Source organism: Astatotilapia calliptera, chromosome 1 (assembly GCF_964374335.1).
Source record: "Astatotilapia calliptera chromosome 1, fAstCal68.1, whole genome shotgun sequence".
Lineage (NCBI taxonomy): Eukaryota > Metazoa > Chordata > Actinopteri > Cichliformes > Cichlidae > Astatotilapia > Astatotilapia calliptera.
In genome coordinates, this window is record NC_137422.1 from 20,468,466 (window position 1) to 20,484,735 (window position 16,270).

Consider the following 16,270-nt stretch of genomic DNA (forward strand, 5'->3'; position numbering starts at 1 on the left):
GCATGTGAGTAGTTTAACTTAATACAATCCAATGTAGAATTCAGTCTACTTCAGAGCAGCCTTCAGCTATGACAATAACAGCTATGGAAACAGCCCATCCTTTTTATTACATTGCATCTGTTCATGGTTTCACTGGAGGTAAATGTCCCACAGGAAAGGCATCGCTCAAACATTAGCAGTGAAATCTGTTTGACAACCTGAACCACTTTATTTTAAGTGAGGTGTGCAATTTTGTCAAATGACCTTTGGATCCAGCAGCAAGAAATCAAACACCAGCTTTACATTTTGTGCAAAATATAATGCATGGCACACGGGAAACGACTGACAAAGCAAATAAAGACGTTTTCTTAAATTTTGTGTAAGGTAAAACCAAAAAGCAGAGATCTCACAGACTGAAAATTTAGGTCTTCAGTGAGAAGCGGCAGCAACTCCCAAATATCTCATTATTCTCCCCGAATTGAAGAAGCAAATTTACATTAAACAAAAGCATACAGGCTAACACAGCATGTAACACCAAACCAGCATTTTGCCAAATATGCTAATATGTTCTCTTTCATGTAAAAGTCATAAATACCTCAAAATGAACAGAGAAACAAAATTCAAGGTTTTCATTGCCTTACTTTGACAGACGGTTTCAGCAAAATACTAGATGGTTAGGTAAAAGTAAACCTTAAATAAACAATATCAAAACTGTTTCATCAGAATCACGTAGCAATACATGTGTATGGACCATGAGTTCATTATACTATTTAACAAAAGCACTATTTAAGAGCTTTTACTGTTCAGTACAGTAAATTAACTGTACACATAAAGAAAAAAATGTGTTATAGTAGGAAAATAGTAAACTGGTAGTTTGAGGGGAAGCAAAATGACCATTAAGAAGGGAGCATTTGAAAAAAAGACAGCGACCTGGCTTCATAAGGTGTTGAAGGTTAAAGGATTGTAAATGTCAGGTCACAGTGATAGCTGCAGATCTGACAGCACCTTGTAGATCATTACACAACACAGCGGCTGCTTGTATCAATTCCTTAGTTTTTTTTAGTGCGATGTCTGGGGATGGTGTGAAAATGATGTAAGCTTGTTGCATTTGCTACCGTAGATTTTTTTTTTTTGCCAATTTAGTGTCATAATTAAATAAAACAAACATCTTGCAGTTAACTCTTGAAGTATGTTTTCATAAGGTCCATCATGATTCATGCATGTCTTTTATTTTGCAGGTTTTTTTGGAGTATATTGATAGTAATTTAAAAAAAATCTAAATCTCAAAGGCTGTAATTAAAATGAGTATTTTTACACCTTATCTTCTTAAACAGCTGCACTGTACATATCCAGAAGGCTCTTGGGTCAGGATGTTTAGCAAGCAGCAAGTCATTTTGAGAGGAAACAAACAACCGGTCTGAAAGCTCACAAAATATTATTTATATGATTCTATAAAAAAAAACACCCTCAATGTAAGCAAACACAACTGTGGTAAAATCTATGTATGCACATATCAGGATCCAAACCCATGTAGGTCATTTCACTGTGTGATTTAATTATGTAATGAAGGGATTACTGTCACCAAGACTGAAATCTGGGGTAACGGATTCCCTTTGAGTGGTTGTTCTTCTCAAATGCACTTCAAACCACTAATGCTGGTCAGGGTGGTTAAAGAGGTCCTTATACTCTGATGGGACTGCTCCTCAGCACTTACGAGTGCAGGTGCTGAAAAAGTCTGATTGTAAAGTTTTGTGCACATTATTATGGCAGCTGATTCTGGCTTTGCACAACTTCTTGATGACCAGGTGGTATATTATCATGTGTTTGAGGGAGACCTTGCTGGGCCTGGTTTTGATTTTCTTGTCCATGGTGTTCCTGTGGTATATCCTGAGGAGCTTGGGGTGCAGGGTCATGTCCTTCGGGTACAGGGTGGTGTCCTTGGGGTGCAGAGTCATGTCCTTGTTGTTGGGCCTCATGCAGTTGGCTGTCAACTGCAGGGATTTCTGGGACGGCGTTCCCTTCAATTGTAACAAAGAGAACAATTTTATATTCTCAGAGGTTAGACCTTTAAAATCAAACCACTATCAAAATAAAAGTAGGAGAAAAACAAAATCAACACTCACCGAGAACCTCTGGAGGAGGGTCTACTTTCTGTGACTTGAGACGTTCCATATGCTCAACTGCCTGTAGAGTTTTAGTACATTAGAATTCATTTACTACATGTGGACAGACAATTTGATTGCTTAAAATACAATATAAGCACAGCTGAATCAATTGGTAAAATGTGAAGGTTAGGATGTGGGCAGATTGATGCACTGACTGTAAATCTACAGAAGCAACCCTTTTTCCATTAGTAGTGTACTATTCCTTACCTGTTGTAGCTCCATTTTCTGTGCATTAAGCTGCTCCTGTTGTCTTTCCAGCTCATCTCTCTGTTTCTGGAGGTCAAAAGCCTTCTGGTTGAGATCTTGCTCTTGCTGAGCAAGATGCTCCTCAAACTCCCTCATCTCGTCATCGGTATAAGCCTGGTTCTGCTCCAAGGTCTGAAGAACACAGAGCAGGTAGGAAGCCATTTTTTACAGTCCTGCTTTGTTTAACCAAATGTTTCTGTATTAAATAACTCATAAAAGCTGTTATCATGATAAAGTGTCATCTAATGTTTCTCACCTCCCAGCTATCTGGCTCCAAGAATTCTTTCTTCTTAGTAGCAACAAGGAACTCATCCAGAGAGACCAGCCTGTCTTTATTTGAATCCACCTGTGACACAGACAAGAGCAGAAAGGCTTTGAACACTAGTTGTATATTTTCTTATTCACTGAAAGGACTAAGGCAGATAAAACACAGTGGCGCCTGTTTAACACAAGATGCAAACCCAGCTGAGACCGAGAATGAGCTTTAGGTGTCTTTTCTATTTTGTTTCTGTAGTCACTAAAGTCAGTCATGTGACTTTAGTCACAGGCTTTGAATTATGGAGACTAACTGTCCACACGCATAAAGTTTTTGTGCTTCCAACCTTTTAACAAACTGATGAGCTGCATTAAAGGTAGTAGAGGACTGCGATTGTGAATATTACTACATTAGAATTAATGATGCTAAATATTACCCTATGTATATTTCACACACAGAACAATTTTGGCCCAACTAATCCAGGATCGGCTTTTTCACCTGCATAGTTTCAGGAAAACAGGTTGCTGAGTGCAGCTTGTTGTACCTCATTCATAACATGCTCTCTCATACGTAGCCTCTCTTCCTCCATCTCCACCATGTCGTCCTCCTCGTTGGTGGGGTCATAAATCTTTTCCAGCTGAAATCACAGAGGCCCACAGTCAGTACAAAGACCTACTCTGAAATATTTACACATTTTCAGAAGCCACAGCTTTACCTCTTTGGTGAACAATGCCTCCAACTCCTGTTCATCAAAGAAGCCATCTCCATTTGTATCTGTATTATTGAAAAAGAGAAAAGAAGGCGAATGTGCCGTGTTCTAGTACTGTATGTTTTACAGAGCAAATTATGTATGTTAGTAAATGATAGTACAGGTCTTACCATGCAGGTTGAAGAATGTCTTAGGATCAAAATCTTCAGGATCTAAGCCATCAGCTTCCTCCCAGACCTCCTTCAGCTGATTCTGACTTCCCTGCATCATTGAAGTAAAAACACATTTGATTTCCAGATTGAGGTAAAATGAATATTACAATCTGGACAAAAAAAACCAACAACAACAACAAAATATATCATTTATTTTTCTCTGTGCACCTTCGTCACTTACTGGGTGGTTGACTTTAGGGTGGTCGGCGTGCTTCTTCTTCATCTCCTCATAGTGTTCCTCCTCTTTCTTCCTCTCGTCATCATCCAGTGTTTTCAGGTGTTCTCGTCTGTCGTGCTCTTTCATCATTTCGTACCTCTTGAACTCCTCGTGTCTCTCTTTGTCATAGTTCTCCAGATCTTTAGTGGCCTGATGACAAATAGAAAACAGAAATTGTTCAACAGTAATAACCACACAAGGCTATACCCAGCAAACAATAATGCATCAGCTGGAAATGTCACTTAGACACAGTCGAAGTCAAAACAAGAGATACTATTCAGAACATCAGACTACTTCCAGACTGTCAGACCCTCACAGTAGTAGTAAACGGGATTTTTCAGGTCTATGCCTGCACGTTTCTATACATCAGCACACTTCTGGAAACCATTGTGAAAAGCCTTTTTGTCTTAACATCATCTGAGACACAGATACAAGACTAAACGCATTGCTGTTTTTAAAAACAATAATGAAAAGAAGGTCAAATAAAAATAATACATCTGTCCTCTACACCTCAGTACTCAGTACTACCCTTTCCTTTCTAGTTGCTGGTAATTATAGTCATTCACCAACTGTGAAGCTTTCACCACCTACGGGCCAATTTTGGTGTATGAATTAAGCATCTGCATAGGTTCCTGTTTTTTCTCTTTCTCTCTACTGCAGGACTCCACTGTGCAAAGGCACAAATAGTTTCAAGATGCTATACTTTTCATTAAGTACGAAGTAGCATCGAGCAACAACATTTACCGATCTGATCAGCCGATCCAGATCTTCCACTTCAAACGTGTGCGGGTTCATGTGGTTCAAGTATTCAAACTGTTTCAGCAGCGCTTGATGGTCCACTGCTATGTCTGTCCAGGGAGAAATTCAAATATATTACACATATTAAAACATATGAATACATAAAATAGAACTTTCTTTTATTTACCTCTAAAATAATCAACTTAAAGTTGATTTAGAGCCTGATACTTTAAACAGAATTCAAAATGAAATTATTTTTGTTTTGCACAACTTACCATTTCCTCCTTCAAGGTCCTGCTTGGCCTTAATCAGGGTCCGGAGTCGGTTTACCTCTTGCCTTTTTAACTCATCTAGTTTTGTTCTGACATGATGGCTGACAAAGTCTAGCTCTTTGGCCAGCTTACCTTGCTGCAACATAAATAAATTGTAGCAAATTAAGCGATTAAAACAATTCTGGAACATACACTACACTTTTACAGCGAAGCATAATGTACTTTTGCTTACACTGGGTTAAACTTTGCAGGAAGCTGTGCATGTACACGAAACGAGTATATTATAGTGACTATTGTCTTATAAGGAGCTGGTTGAAATGTTGTGCCACTGCAGTAAGACCAAACCAACAGAAAGCGGGGTACCTTAATGTCTTCCATGTCTGTATTGTGGAGCTTTTCCCTGAAATGCTGATCCTTCTCTAGAAAATCAATGACTTCTCTGAGGTAGCGGTCATAGTGGAGTCCAGTGTCCTAAAAGTACAGTAAATAAAATGTAAAAACGCCAATAACATGTTACATTGGGTAATCAAATCCTATTTTAAACATTTCTGATATAGATCTATATTTATATATACAGTACAGCATCTCTATCTGTATACGGGTGACAAATTAAAGAAAAATCCAACCAAAAGTGTCTGAGCAAGTACAGAAAACACCACCACATGACAAATACAAACTGGGTTGCCGCTTTCTGTAAAGATCATATACTTAATATCTAAAAAAGAGCATTCCCGTGCAATCAACACTGAAACTATATTGTACTTGTTTAACCTCTGTATGACAGTATTTACCCCTTCCAGAGGCACAAATGAGTACACAGATAACAGTATTTGGGCACTAAACAATCTATAGCATCTGAAACTATTGTACTGAGAAATAAATTGGTTTGTGAGATCACAAGTTTTAAAGTTTTGAATAAGAGAAAGAGGCCATTTTTCCAATAAACTTAGCAGGGCGTACTTACTACAGTGTACCACCTATGAAATAGCTAATAAATAAACATTAATAAATCGTTTATTCTGTGAAATTATGTAATCCAATCCCACAAAGATTCTTGAAGCCGCTCATCTCTATACACATTGTTTTAAGTAAAAAAAAAAGGAAACAAATATTTTTATAATAAAAAAATCGTCTTATCCTAAAAATAATGACCAAAATTGTGAGTTTTATGCCTGCCTTAAATACTGTTAAAACGAATAGATAATGAAAGCCAAATAAACACAATTATCTCTCTGTACCACTGCTGAAAAAGGGTCGTTATTTGATACGACATGTATTATGGTTTGTGGTGAATTTTCAGCGTGCAGTGTAAATATTATGTCTTCTTCCTTACCACACTGGCTGGAGGCTCTTCAGGCTTTTTCTCTGGTTCTTTGACTTTCGTCTTGTCGATGCTGATGGGCACAGCCTCCAAACACAACAGCTGGACAAGCAGCAACAGCAGCCAGCCGGCGAGAAAGGCCCGGCTCCCCCACATCTACAAACGAGAACAATCACTATAGTGCCGGCTGAGGTGACGTGTTTTAGATTTTACAATATCTGGAAATATACATTCTTGAGTTTCTAAGTGCGTAAGCATCATCGTGTACCCAGCTTCCTCATTTTTGATCTTCCTCGAACAGCCCATCTAGTCTCCACACACTGCAAATTATTGGCTAATAATAATAACCAGAGGAAGCTGTTGGTGTTAGCCTTTAGCACCGTCACTGACAGATTTAGCGCTTCGGTGCCAAGCATGGACAAATGAGACTCTCATGTAACGTTACACCGTGAGCCTGAGCAGAAGAGCTTATACAGCATTTCCCCCACGCTCAGCGTGGATTTTAAAGCTTTACTAAAGAGCCCCATAGACAGATATGTTGCCAGTATACTCACTTTATTATGAACACAGGACCTCATCTACTCTACCTTCCACCCGTCGCTTCCTCTCAGCTGGAGAGGTGTCAGCAGCTTCCACCAGCCCGCTGGACAGAGTAGCTCGTGTGGTGGTTAACCTGATTGGTCAGTTGGGCGGTCTGTCAAACACACTAGCATGTTGCGTTGCACTGAATCGTACGTGGCGATATGACAGCAGAGCAGGTGGGCGGGTCTTTTGGTTTGTCATGTACTGCACCGCACGGAACGAAAATGAGACGGAAAATTAACGCTGGGGGTGGATGAAACCCGTGATGCTGAATGACTAATTTATTTATTTAAAACACACAGTTGGATTTTTTTTCTTCTTCTTCAAAGTATAACGATTTTAATTTAAATTTTCTAATTATTTGCCCCTTTTCAGTTTTTCATTTTTGTTTTCAACTTAGCCGCCATTGTTGGAGTTTTGCGAGATCTGTATTGTGAGCGCTCGCAAAAGTATTGCGAGATCTCGCAAAACTCCAACAATGGCGGCAGCTACTTAGTTGTAATATTACTTTTTCTGGGTCACAAAATACACTTTTAAGATATTTTGAGGCGTGAATGTAGTTGTGTAAACGTCAGATACCTGCTCGATTTACAAGACATCACATATTTGTAAAAGAGCTCCGACGTTTTTGGAGATCTGACACCCACTAGCTCGAAGCTAACGGGAGGTCGAGACCTACTACAGCCGGGAGGAACACCGCTTTCCCGGCACATCGTGCCTCGACCTCCCGGTCGGCTTCGAGCTGGCGGCCTCCGAAGAATGCGGCTAAAACTTTTGCGAGATCTCGCAATACTTTTGCGAGCGCTCGCAATACTTTTGCGAGATCTCGCAAAAGTCCGTCTTAATTTTTTTTTTCCTCCCTAATTTTTTTTTTTCCTCCCTAATTTTTTTTTTCCTCCCTAATTTTTTTTTCTCCCATGTCCCCTGGGGGGCTCCGTAGTTTTTGTTTATTTAATACAATACACGAACATTTTTCATTCATTTGTCAGAATATGTTGCAGATTATAAAAACACCGTTTGTGAAGGCGCTTGACATCCCAGTCTTAAAGATACAGAACTGTGCAAACACTTCAGCGACCCCTCATTTTTAAAATATTTTGCTAGGAAGATGGGAAATATGCGCAGTGATTTATTGAAGCACACATTTAAACATACATTAAGATGCAGTATAAAAGGCAAAAACAAAGTTCTAACAAGATGGAAAGTGAATATTTATTATGACCACCTTTATTCTACAACAATGAACTTTCTTAGGCAAGCTTTCTTGCAGTTTCTCGAAGTAGTATATAGGACTCTCAATGCTCTTCTTTTGATGTTGGCTGCCTTTTGTTTGGTACGATCCTGTGGTATCGCAAGAAATTAGTAGGTTATATAAATATATGAGTATGCATAATAGTTATTATCCATAGATACCTACATCCTAAGTTCCTGTTATTCTTCTGAAAGAAACAGAATGAGTGTGTTGTTACAATGGTAATGCCAGGAGAGGCAGTATTAGTTCTGTGTTACATTAATGTGTAAGGAAGTGGAAGAAGAGTGTGTCCTGTAGGAGGCAGTAGAAAATGGATACTGATGTTCTGTACATGCCCTGAAAGAAAGGTTCAGTAAACCAGTGCAACGATACTTTATTGTAAGTCTCAGTTATTGTATTTTTTATTTTTTGAAGATGCAAAAGATCCCATTCATAATTCCATCAGTTTTGATATTAATTCCACTGTTTGAAATGCAGCCCCCAAACATGAGAGAGCCTCCACTGCATTTTATAGATAAACCATCTGAAAAATGGTCAGGTACAAGGCCTGAAAATGAGTAAAGGACCATCCAGTGTTCAAAGAAAAACTTCAAAGACCTTCAGAAAGTCTTTTATTATACCTTAAAATAAAAAGTGCAAATAGAGTACTTGAATAAATGTATAGCTAACCAATTCCAATGTTGGGACTTCACCAGCAGCTTTAAGCATTTAATACTTTCTTCAGTCAGTGTTTGCTTTACTTCCTGTGGAAAAAAAATCCCCCTAAGTGCAGTTCTGCCTCAGCTTTTTCTGAGCTCAGGAAGCAGCAGTCTGTGATTAATGGGACCAAGTTCACCTCTTAACCCCGGTCCTGTTCACTGGCCTCATGGGAAGATCTTACATGAAACTTTTTTGTGTGTGTGTATGTGTGCTTATACAAGCTCAAACTGTACTCATCATCTTAGAGGCTGATTAGCCATGAATAAATGACTGCTACTCATTTTCTTTTGTGTGTCTTGCCTTTGTTCAGTGTGTCTGTAAAGATTTGATCATTTTTTTTGTAACTGTAACTGTTCATTATAGAGCCACAACACTTTACAGGTGTGTAGCTGGGATATAAATGAAGGTCATGTTTTAAATATTGGGGCGAAAAGAAAAGGGTGCACAGTCGTTTAATCTATGTGTAACTGGTGTTATAATAATATTTTCCATAGTGGATGTGAAATTCACAGCTACTGCAGTCCCACCGCAAATCTGTAGCAAATCTCAAACTTAGTCCTGATTGGTGTAGATTCAGCCATCTGTATCGAAAGACCATAACGCCAGAAGAGGGCGCTGTTGCTATGTGCTGGCTGCGTCGATTATTACCATCATTTTGACTTTTGTAAAAGTACTGAGTGTTTTGCTTAACTGGTCAAATATACTTAAAGGCAAATGACACTAACATCAGCCATGAAATTGTGCACCTTGTTAGCATCGATCCCTGCTGCTGTGGTTTAATTACCTACGAATCAGCATATATGAAAACCTATTTACAAAGGAATTATTTAAACGCTGTTCTGCTTTTTCATGCTACATCTTCAACAGCTGATTGGACCAGGGCTGAAAGAAGACTTAGAGCCGCTGCCTGCAAGTTGTATAACCATTAGCTTTCTACTGGAATTATGGATGACAGAATAAAAATGCAATGAAGACTTTGAAGCTTTGGCAGGTCCAGCAAGACAATGAATCAAATTTCTATCTGGATAAGTGAGGTTATGACTAAATATAACATCCCTGCTCTTTAGATGACAGTGTAATAGTTCACTGAGTTGGAAGGCAATTATTCAATGTCATAGATCATAACTGGAATTGATAGTGAAAGAACACTAGAGTGGATGGGAAGATCAGCATTTCTTTTTAATCAGCCACTATATCATAAAATGTGCTGCATAATGAAAAGAAGGCTACTGTCTAAATATTACCCTACAGAGAGTGTTAATAATGTAGGAACCTGTACACACTCATTTATATACCTTACTCTGCTGACATGAAGGTGTATTTTAAAAAAAGCATTTCTGAAAAGATGCTATTGATTTCCTATAAGGGCTTCTGCCAACTAGATTAAGATCCAAATGATTCCTTACTGAAGAGCTGGAAGTCAGAACAAGAGAATCTTTATTTCATTTTCAGCTCAGCACCTTTAGCGAGCATAAGTAAGTGATTCAGCGGGAGGAGGCTCTCTGAGGAGAAGACAATAACATTGAGTCACCTTGCTGCATTGTGAGCCTCTGGCAGGCAAGAGGCAGGATTCAGCAGCAGTAGCAGCAGAGAACATACTGCAGAGCTGCGCTGGCCTGCGCAGCAACTAAGTGTGTATTTGTTTGTGTAAATTAGCATGTATAGATGGATGTCTACATAGTGGGGATGATAATAAATCATAGCAAGGTCAAATAACAGCAATTGAGTTTGGCTACGAGATGATTACGCTGCAGTGCGTATGGTGTTTCAGCACTCTGTACCTGATTGTGCAGACTGGTTGAGGAATACACAACAAGTTGAATCAAATGATGCCAAGTGTAAATGTAATGTTTGGTGGTATTGATGATTAATTTAGACACTGTTCTATTTAATTCTGTTGCTTGTGTCTGCCTGACCTTTGTACAGTACAGAGGAAAAGCTCCAAAATGCATCACATTTTTAGCTGCAGTGAGCTGTAACAGGGTAGTGATGTTATAATATCGTAACAGCTATAATAGTACATTTCAACATTCACACATTTTGTTTGTTTCTTTAAGAAAAAATCAAGCTGGTCATGAAAAATCTCTGATAAATCTGCCTATGTATGGCACTACAGCACTGTGCAAAAGTCCCTACATTTCTTTATATTTTGAGGGAGCTAGCCTTTCTTGTACTTTTTTTTAAAGTGGTCTTGAGCAATCATTTCAATTTTTTTCTTTGGACTTTATTGGCTTTTAAACTCATTTTCAGTCCTTGTACCTGACCATTTTCAGAGGAATGTTTATTTTATCTGTTAAGCACATTAAAACCGACCTATGAATGACCTATAGCCAACTTTAAATTGTATCTTTAGGCACTTTGTTACTAGCAGTAGAAGGATGGCTGTCAATACGCCATTCTTAAGGAAGGGAAACAGAGAGAAAAGGCTGAGGTATGCCAAATTAAACAAAAACTGGGCTAAACATCAGTGGCAACATGTCTTATGGAGTAATGAATCAAAATTTGAAATGGTTCAAATCCTCATCAATACGTATGGACGAGGTTAGCATGGAGGTCGAGCAGTGACTATCCACAGCCATTTTTAAAAGACAGTGGAGGTGCTGCACCTATTTTTTCATTTAAAAAATAAAAAAATGAGGAGGCTCATGAGTCTAAGTGTACATTTGTGAAAAATACTAATACCAATTCTTTTACTGAAATGTTTCCCTTGAAGTAGATCTTATTTAGTTAATAATTAGATTATTACATGTCATATATGATCAGAAATCCTACAGGTTAGAAATAGTTTATGACCCAATTTTGTTTTACTTTTCTTTCATGTAGGTAAGAATTTGGGAGATTTTCAGTTAAACAGCTTCTGCACGGCTGATAAAGGCAAAGCTTTTGAGAAAATTTTATCCTCCACTATCTTTAAAAAGCTGTGCCTTGAACCACCGGGGAAGAACAAAACATCCCCGAAGTGAGTCAGAACCAGTTAAAGCACATGGTATTACACAATGAGGGTCATAATAGTGATGATTCATTAGTATAAGAGAGCTTGGGATGATAAGATGAAACCGTGCTGCTTGTCTTGTTGTCTTTTGGTCAGCAAAATAGCCCCTGTGCCAACACCACTGTGACTTTGAACATTGCCTGCCCAGTGAAAATTTATGAGCAGCGGCGGTAAATTGGGCAGGTCTGTTTGATGCAGTGTAAGCATTATTGTAATGTGTCATGGTCAGAAAGGCTTTCTGTCCTTAAAGCTTGGCTGCAGTGCCAGTGAAGGTGATGCGAGGCTGACAAACATCACCTAAAGCTTCCAGTACAATTAATGCAGGGACATAGATTCAACCTGACCTGCGGACGTTCTCAGCACACATTTATATCCTCACGTTTCATTACTCCAGTCCTCTGTTTTCCCTTGGAAGACAAATATCAAAATATAAGCATTTATCTGTGCTTACTCCTATATCACTTTGTGTAGTTTTTATGTGGTACTTCCAGGATCATTCTTTCATAAAAGGGAAAAGACAGTTTCTATAAAATTTCAGCAGAACTCATTTGATTGTCTGCTTGTTCTCCTCTATTAATGAAAAGGACGTTTTTTTGGCAGGAAACCTGAATCAATAGACAACTTTATCTACATTTGTATTATTTTTATCGTTCATTGTAAAGATTGTTTTAAGAAAATTTAAAAAAGAGGGGTTATTGCGATGTTTATTTATATGAAATTTCTATTAGTCTAAACTGGTGATGTTGGTCCAGCTTTTATTAAAACAGCCTTACAGAAGACTCATGGCATTTTCAAACTGATATTTACTTCATGACTCACGTGCTGGACAGTTTTTTAAGCCCCAGAGCACCTAGCCCTGAAAATCTTTTATTTATTTATTTTTGCATTTTTCCCAAACTATTAATAATCTAGGTGGGATTGATGGTGGGAAAAATATTATTGCTTGGCCACCTGTTAGTAATGAATGGTCAGATGAACAATAACTTGTTGTCCCAGCTGTCTCTGTAACGCAGCACATCCTTATTGAAGTGCGTCGGCTACACTGTGTGTCAAACTAAAGAGCTTTATGGAGGCTAGCCTGGCTAACTCATTCCCTAGCCTGTCTTCTGATAGAACGATATGCTAGAATTGCCTGGTAACAACTAAAATCAATATTGTAGGGTAAAATAGGATTATTTAAATCTAGTTTGTTGTAGCTCAGTCAGTGTGATCAGTAAACATGCCCCGTCTTGTGGCCACCCAACAATATCTCACAACTTAAACTCATTCCCACTCCTTATTAACTCGTGGCCTCGGGTTATTGATACTGTGCCTGTAAGCTGATAACTGCTGGCCATGCAAAAATATCTCATGGCCACCGACCGATACTTTTATCACCTATGTCACAAAAGCAGCTCTATATCAAAAAAGCAGATTAGAAACTGTTTAGGGATACTTCCCCCCTTCAGACAGCACATGCATTTGTGTTCTGCACAGAGCAAAACTCATTTAGAAAAGGAAAACCCATACTTCAGTAACACTCTGTGATGAACGCTTTTTTTTAACTGCAAAAATTTTAATTATAAGTTCATAAAAACATCAAATGTTTTGTGGTAAACATAATTATCCATGCCCCAACACACATGTAAACTCAGTCAGCAGCTGCAGTTTCTCTTGTGGCACTGTGCACGTGCACAGGCAGAGCAGATATACTAGAAAAGGGAAAGGCGTAGGAAGTTATTAGGGACTTCTTTTTCCAGTCTGCAAACTAAGTAAGTTGTTGGATTGTTGCTAATTTGCCACGATCGTCTAGGTCGTGCTGGCTGTCCATGCTGTTTTTAGTAGTCTGACATCAGGCAGAATTGTCAACTCCTTACACTTTAATCTGGACTAAGCAAACAAAAAGGAGGATAGGAGAGTCAATCATACTTGGATATGTGTTGACAATGCAGAGATAATATTAAATTTAAAAAATTGACAATAATTATCTGAAAATAACAGAAGGAATGCCCAAAAACCTCACTTCTGTTATCTGCTGTCTGATTTTTGTGTTATCCTTTATATCAGGGGTGGGCAATTGATTTTCCCAAGGGGTCACACAGGAAACTGGGACTGTTATGGAGGGCCATGCCAACAAGCTGAACTCAATTCAGCCATCCACTCATCCATCCATCTTCTACCACTTATCCGACTTATAGGGGCTGCAATAAGAAGAGATAAGATAATGTAAAGGTGGATTTAGAAAAGTTAAAACATAATAAAACACAGACAATATAAAAGCAAAGATGTAATTAAAAACAAAACAAATGTCCACATTGATTTTATTCCTTTATATGCTTATCGGTGTGGCCCTCCACAACAGTCCCAGTTTCTCATTTGGCCCATTGGGAAAATTCATTGCACACCCCTGATATAAAGGATAACACAGTAATACTTAATTAACTAAACCATAAAAAGTGGTGCGTAAAAATAAAGAGTAAATGGAAGATGACGGGGAACACAGAGCCCCCTCCACCAATATTCAGATGAAACCCTTTGCACCCATGTTTCTCTCATTGCATTTCTCTAAAACAAAGATCAGTTAAGCAGGATGATTTGTTTCAGCTTTATTTAACATATACCCACAATTCTTTGAAAGCGTGCACGTTTTGCTTTCATGTGTGAATTATAGTACAACTACTTTCACAACTAGGCCACCCAAAAACTGAAATCATTTCAATCACCAGCCTTGAAAAGTCTCCATTCCCCAGCGCCAAAGCTTTTATCCGGTTCATTTCTAGCTCACGCACTATTTTGTGCTTGCACTTCTTTGGTTAGGCTTTATTAGTTTATTAATTTCTTATGCAAGGATCGGCTGTGTTTTTAATCATTTGCCAGACCGCTACTTATGAGGACCCGGTTGCTCAACAAAAGAGTCTCGCAGGGGAGGTCGTCTGTTGCTCTGTTTGGTATTCGTCCCCTTTAAAAACTATGCAGCCCTAGCGGCGGTATTATGTGGGCTCCCTGGAAAAAGTCTGCGGAGAGGGAAAGGGGGGACGAGCCGAGCTGGAGTCGAGAGATCATGGCGGCACCTCTCGGACGGGACACCCTACCTGACTACTGGTCTTATGGAGTTTGTCGAGATGGTCGAGTCTTCTTCATTAGGTGAGGCGTTTTACTTGTTCTGCTCTGAGTACTTTACGAGGCGGTGTGAAGGGATTTTTTCTCTCCCTCTCGTTGTTTTATTAGCATTCAGTAACAGGTGTCTTTCTTGCAGTGATAAAACTCAAAGCACTACTTGGCTACATCCGCGCACTGGCGAACCTGTTAACTCTGGACATATGATACGTTCAGGTACGCCACAAATTATCTGATTTTGCAGGATAGCAGCAGGATATTTTGCTTTTGCTGCAGTGTGCAGCGGGTCGCTCAATGTGTTCTTGCTCGTGTTATAGATTTACCAAGAGGCTGGGAAGAGGGCTTCACGGAAGAAGGAGCCAGTTACTTCATCAAGTGAGTGGCTTTTGTGCATTGTTGCCTTGTTTGGTCGTGTAGAAAAAAGGAAAAAAAAAAAAAACCAACCCATGCAGGCTGGTTGAGTTGATCATTATTAAAGTGCTCTATGTGGAATGCCTTCCTCCTCCTCTCTGCTGCTCTAACACGTCTGATGCACTATAACAACCAAACTACATTAAAGGCTGTATTGTAAACACACTGATTTATCTGAGAGCTGCATGTAGATGACAGGGAAAGCACACACCAACATATGGATTAACTCACTAGGGTCCCATTAGATAGGTGAAACCAATTATCTCTGCCTGCATTGTGAATGGAAAGTGACAGAGCCTAGCAGGACAGGAAGAAAGGCTATTAAAATTCTCCTCACATCCACCATGCAGGACCTCTACTCACTCCGATAGGTGTGCAGACTTGCTGTGTGTAAGTGTGTGTATGTGCAGATGTGAATGAGAGAGAGAGAGAGAGAGACTGTAAAGGTTGGAGGAGAGGGGTGTGACCATGTGGTGACAGAGATGTATGGCATGATTACATTATTGAAGCAGAAAGGACAGAATTTTCAAAGTCACATGCAGCACTCTGAAGTTTTTTCCCCGCTTTTTCTCAGATTTTCACGTTAAAGCAGGAGGATTCTGGATTAAATCTGGCTTCAGTGGAAGGCAACCAAGAGACACGTTATTTTGAGTATCTAGAGCTACTGTTGCATTTACTGTAGATTATATTATGCAGTGGGTTATTGGATGCTGGTCTGCGGCTGTCAGTGTGTATATCAGACAGTTACTATGATGGGAACCAGTGCAGGAGAGCAACCCGGAAATCATACCCAAATCAGTCAGATAAGTCGGGCTAACATTAAAGCTTACTACGACATAGCCTGGAGACATCTGCATTGATGTAGCTCATTGTTACAAATCCCACCTCCCACCCAGACATGTTATCACATTGCCCTTTTAATTCGCCCCAGTTGTTGCAGATGCAATGGCTACATGGAGAATTTTACATCCTCATAGCTGCGGTCTCAGCATCAGGCTGGTTGTTACTCAATGACATATAGTACTCTGCAGATACCAGTGAGCAGCTCTGTAACAATGTGGACACTTTGTATCAATGACTTTTATATTTAGATTTTAGTATACATTTGTGCATCTGAGATGTT

The 16,270-nt window shown here is 39.2% G+C and overlaps 2 protein-coding genes across 13 annotated transcripts in view; one reads left to right on the plus strand and one right to left on the minus strand.

Moving 5' to 3' along the window:
• Nucleotides 1–184: 184 nt before the first annotated feature.
• nucb2a (nucleobindin 2a) lies at nucleotides 185–6,863 on the minus strand. Of its 2 annotated transcripts, none has more exons than XM_026167157.2 (13): nucleotides 6,670–6,863; nucleotides 6,128–6,271; nucleotides 5,158–5,265; nucleotides 4,798–4,930; nucleotides 4,529–4,632; nucleotides 3,749–3,934; nucleotides 3,526–3,616; nucleotides 3,362–3,420; nucleotides 3,191–3,283; nucleotides 2,647–2,736; nucleotides 2,352–2,522; nucleotides 2,103–2,163; nucleotides 185–1,997 (listed from the first exon to the last, which is right to left on the minus strand). In XM_026167157.2, the coding sequence occupies exons 1-13, from the start codon at nucleotides 6,691–6,693 to the stop codon at nucleotides 1,741–1,743; spliced, it is 1,521 nt and encodes a 506-aa protein (XP_026022942.2). In that variant the 5' UTR covers nucleotides 6,694–6,863; the 3' UTR covers nucleotides 185–1,740. The 2 variants fall into 2 exon arrangements, with proteins under 2 accessions (XP_026022942.2, XP_080153397.1); XM_080297271.1 differs by having other exon boundaries at nucleotides 185–2,000.
• Nucleotides 6,864–14,553: 7,690 nt separating this feature from the next.
• plekha7b (pleckstrin homology domain containing, family A member 7b) overlaps nucleotides 14,554–16,270 on the plus strand; it is a 77,464-nt gene continuing 75,747 nt past the window's right edge. For 2 of the 11 annotated variants that reach the window (XM_080298016.1, XM_026167205.2), the window contains exons 1-3: nucleotides 14,557–14,763; nucleotides 14,876–14,952; nucleotides 15,054–15,111. In XM_080298016.1, the coding sequence (XP_080154142.1) occupies nucleotides 14,612–14,763; nucleotides 14,876–14,952; nucleotides 15,054–15,111 (287 nt within the window). In that variant the 5' untranslated portion in view covers nucleotides 14,557–14,611. Of the gene's footprint in view, nucleotides 14,764–14,875; nucleotides 14,953–15,053; nucleotides 15,112–16,270 lie in introns of all 11 variants that reach the window. The other 9 variants (XM_080298089.1, XM_026167245.2, XM_026167169.2 and 6 more) reach the window with 8 other exon arrangements.

What these genes read in the sequence shown, in the direction of transcription:
- nucb2a (XM_080297271.1), bottom strand. Translation starts at nt 6,693, where the DNA reads ATGAGGTCCTGTGTTCATAATAAA. An exon ending in CAGACATGGAAGACATTAAG is followed by an intron (nt 4,931 to 5,157) that starts GTACCCCGCTTT and finishes TTTATGTTGCAG; the next exon opens with CAAGGTAAGCTGGCCAAAGA. An exon ending in TGGATCGGCTGATCAGATCG is followed by an intron (nt 3,935 to 4,528) that starts GTAAATGTTGTT and finishes ATTTGTCATCAG; the next exon opens with GCCACTAAAGATCTGGAGAA.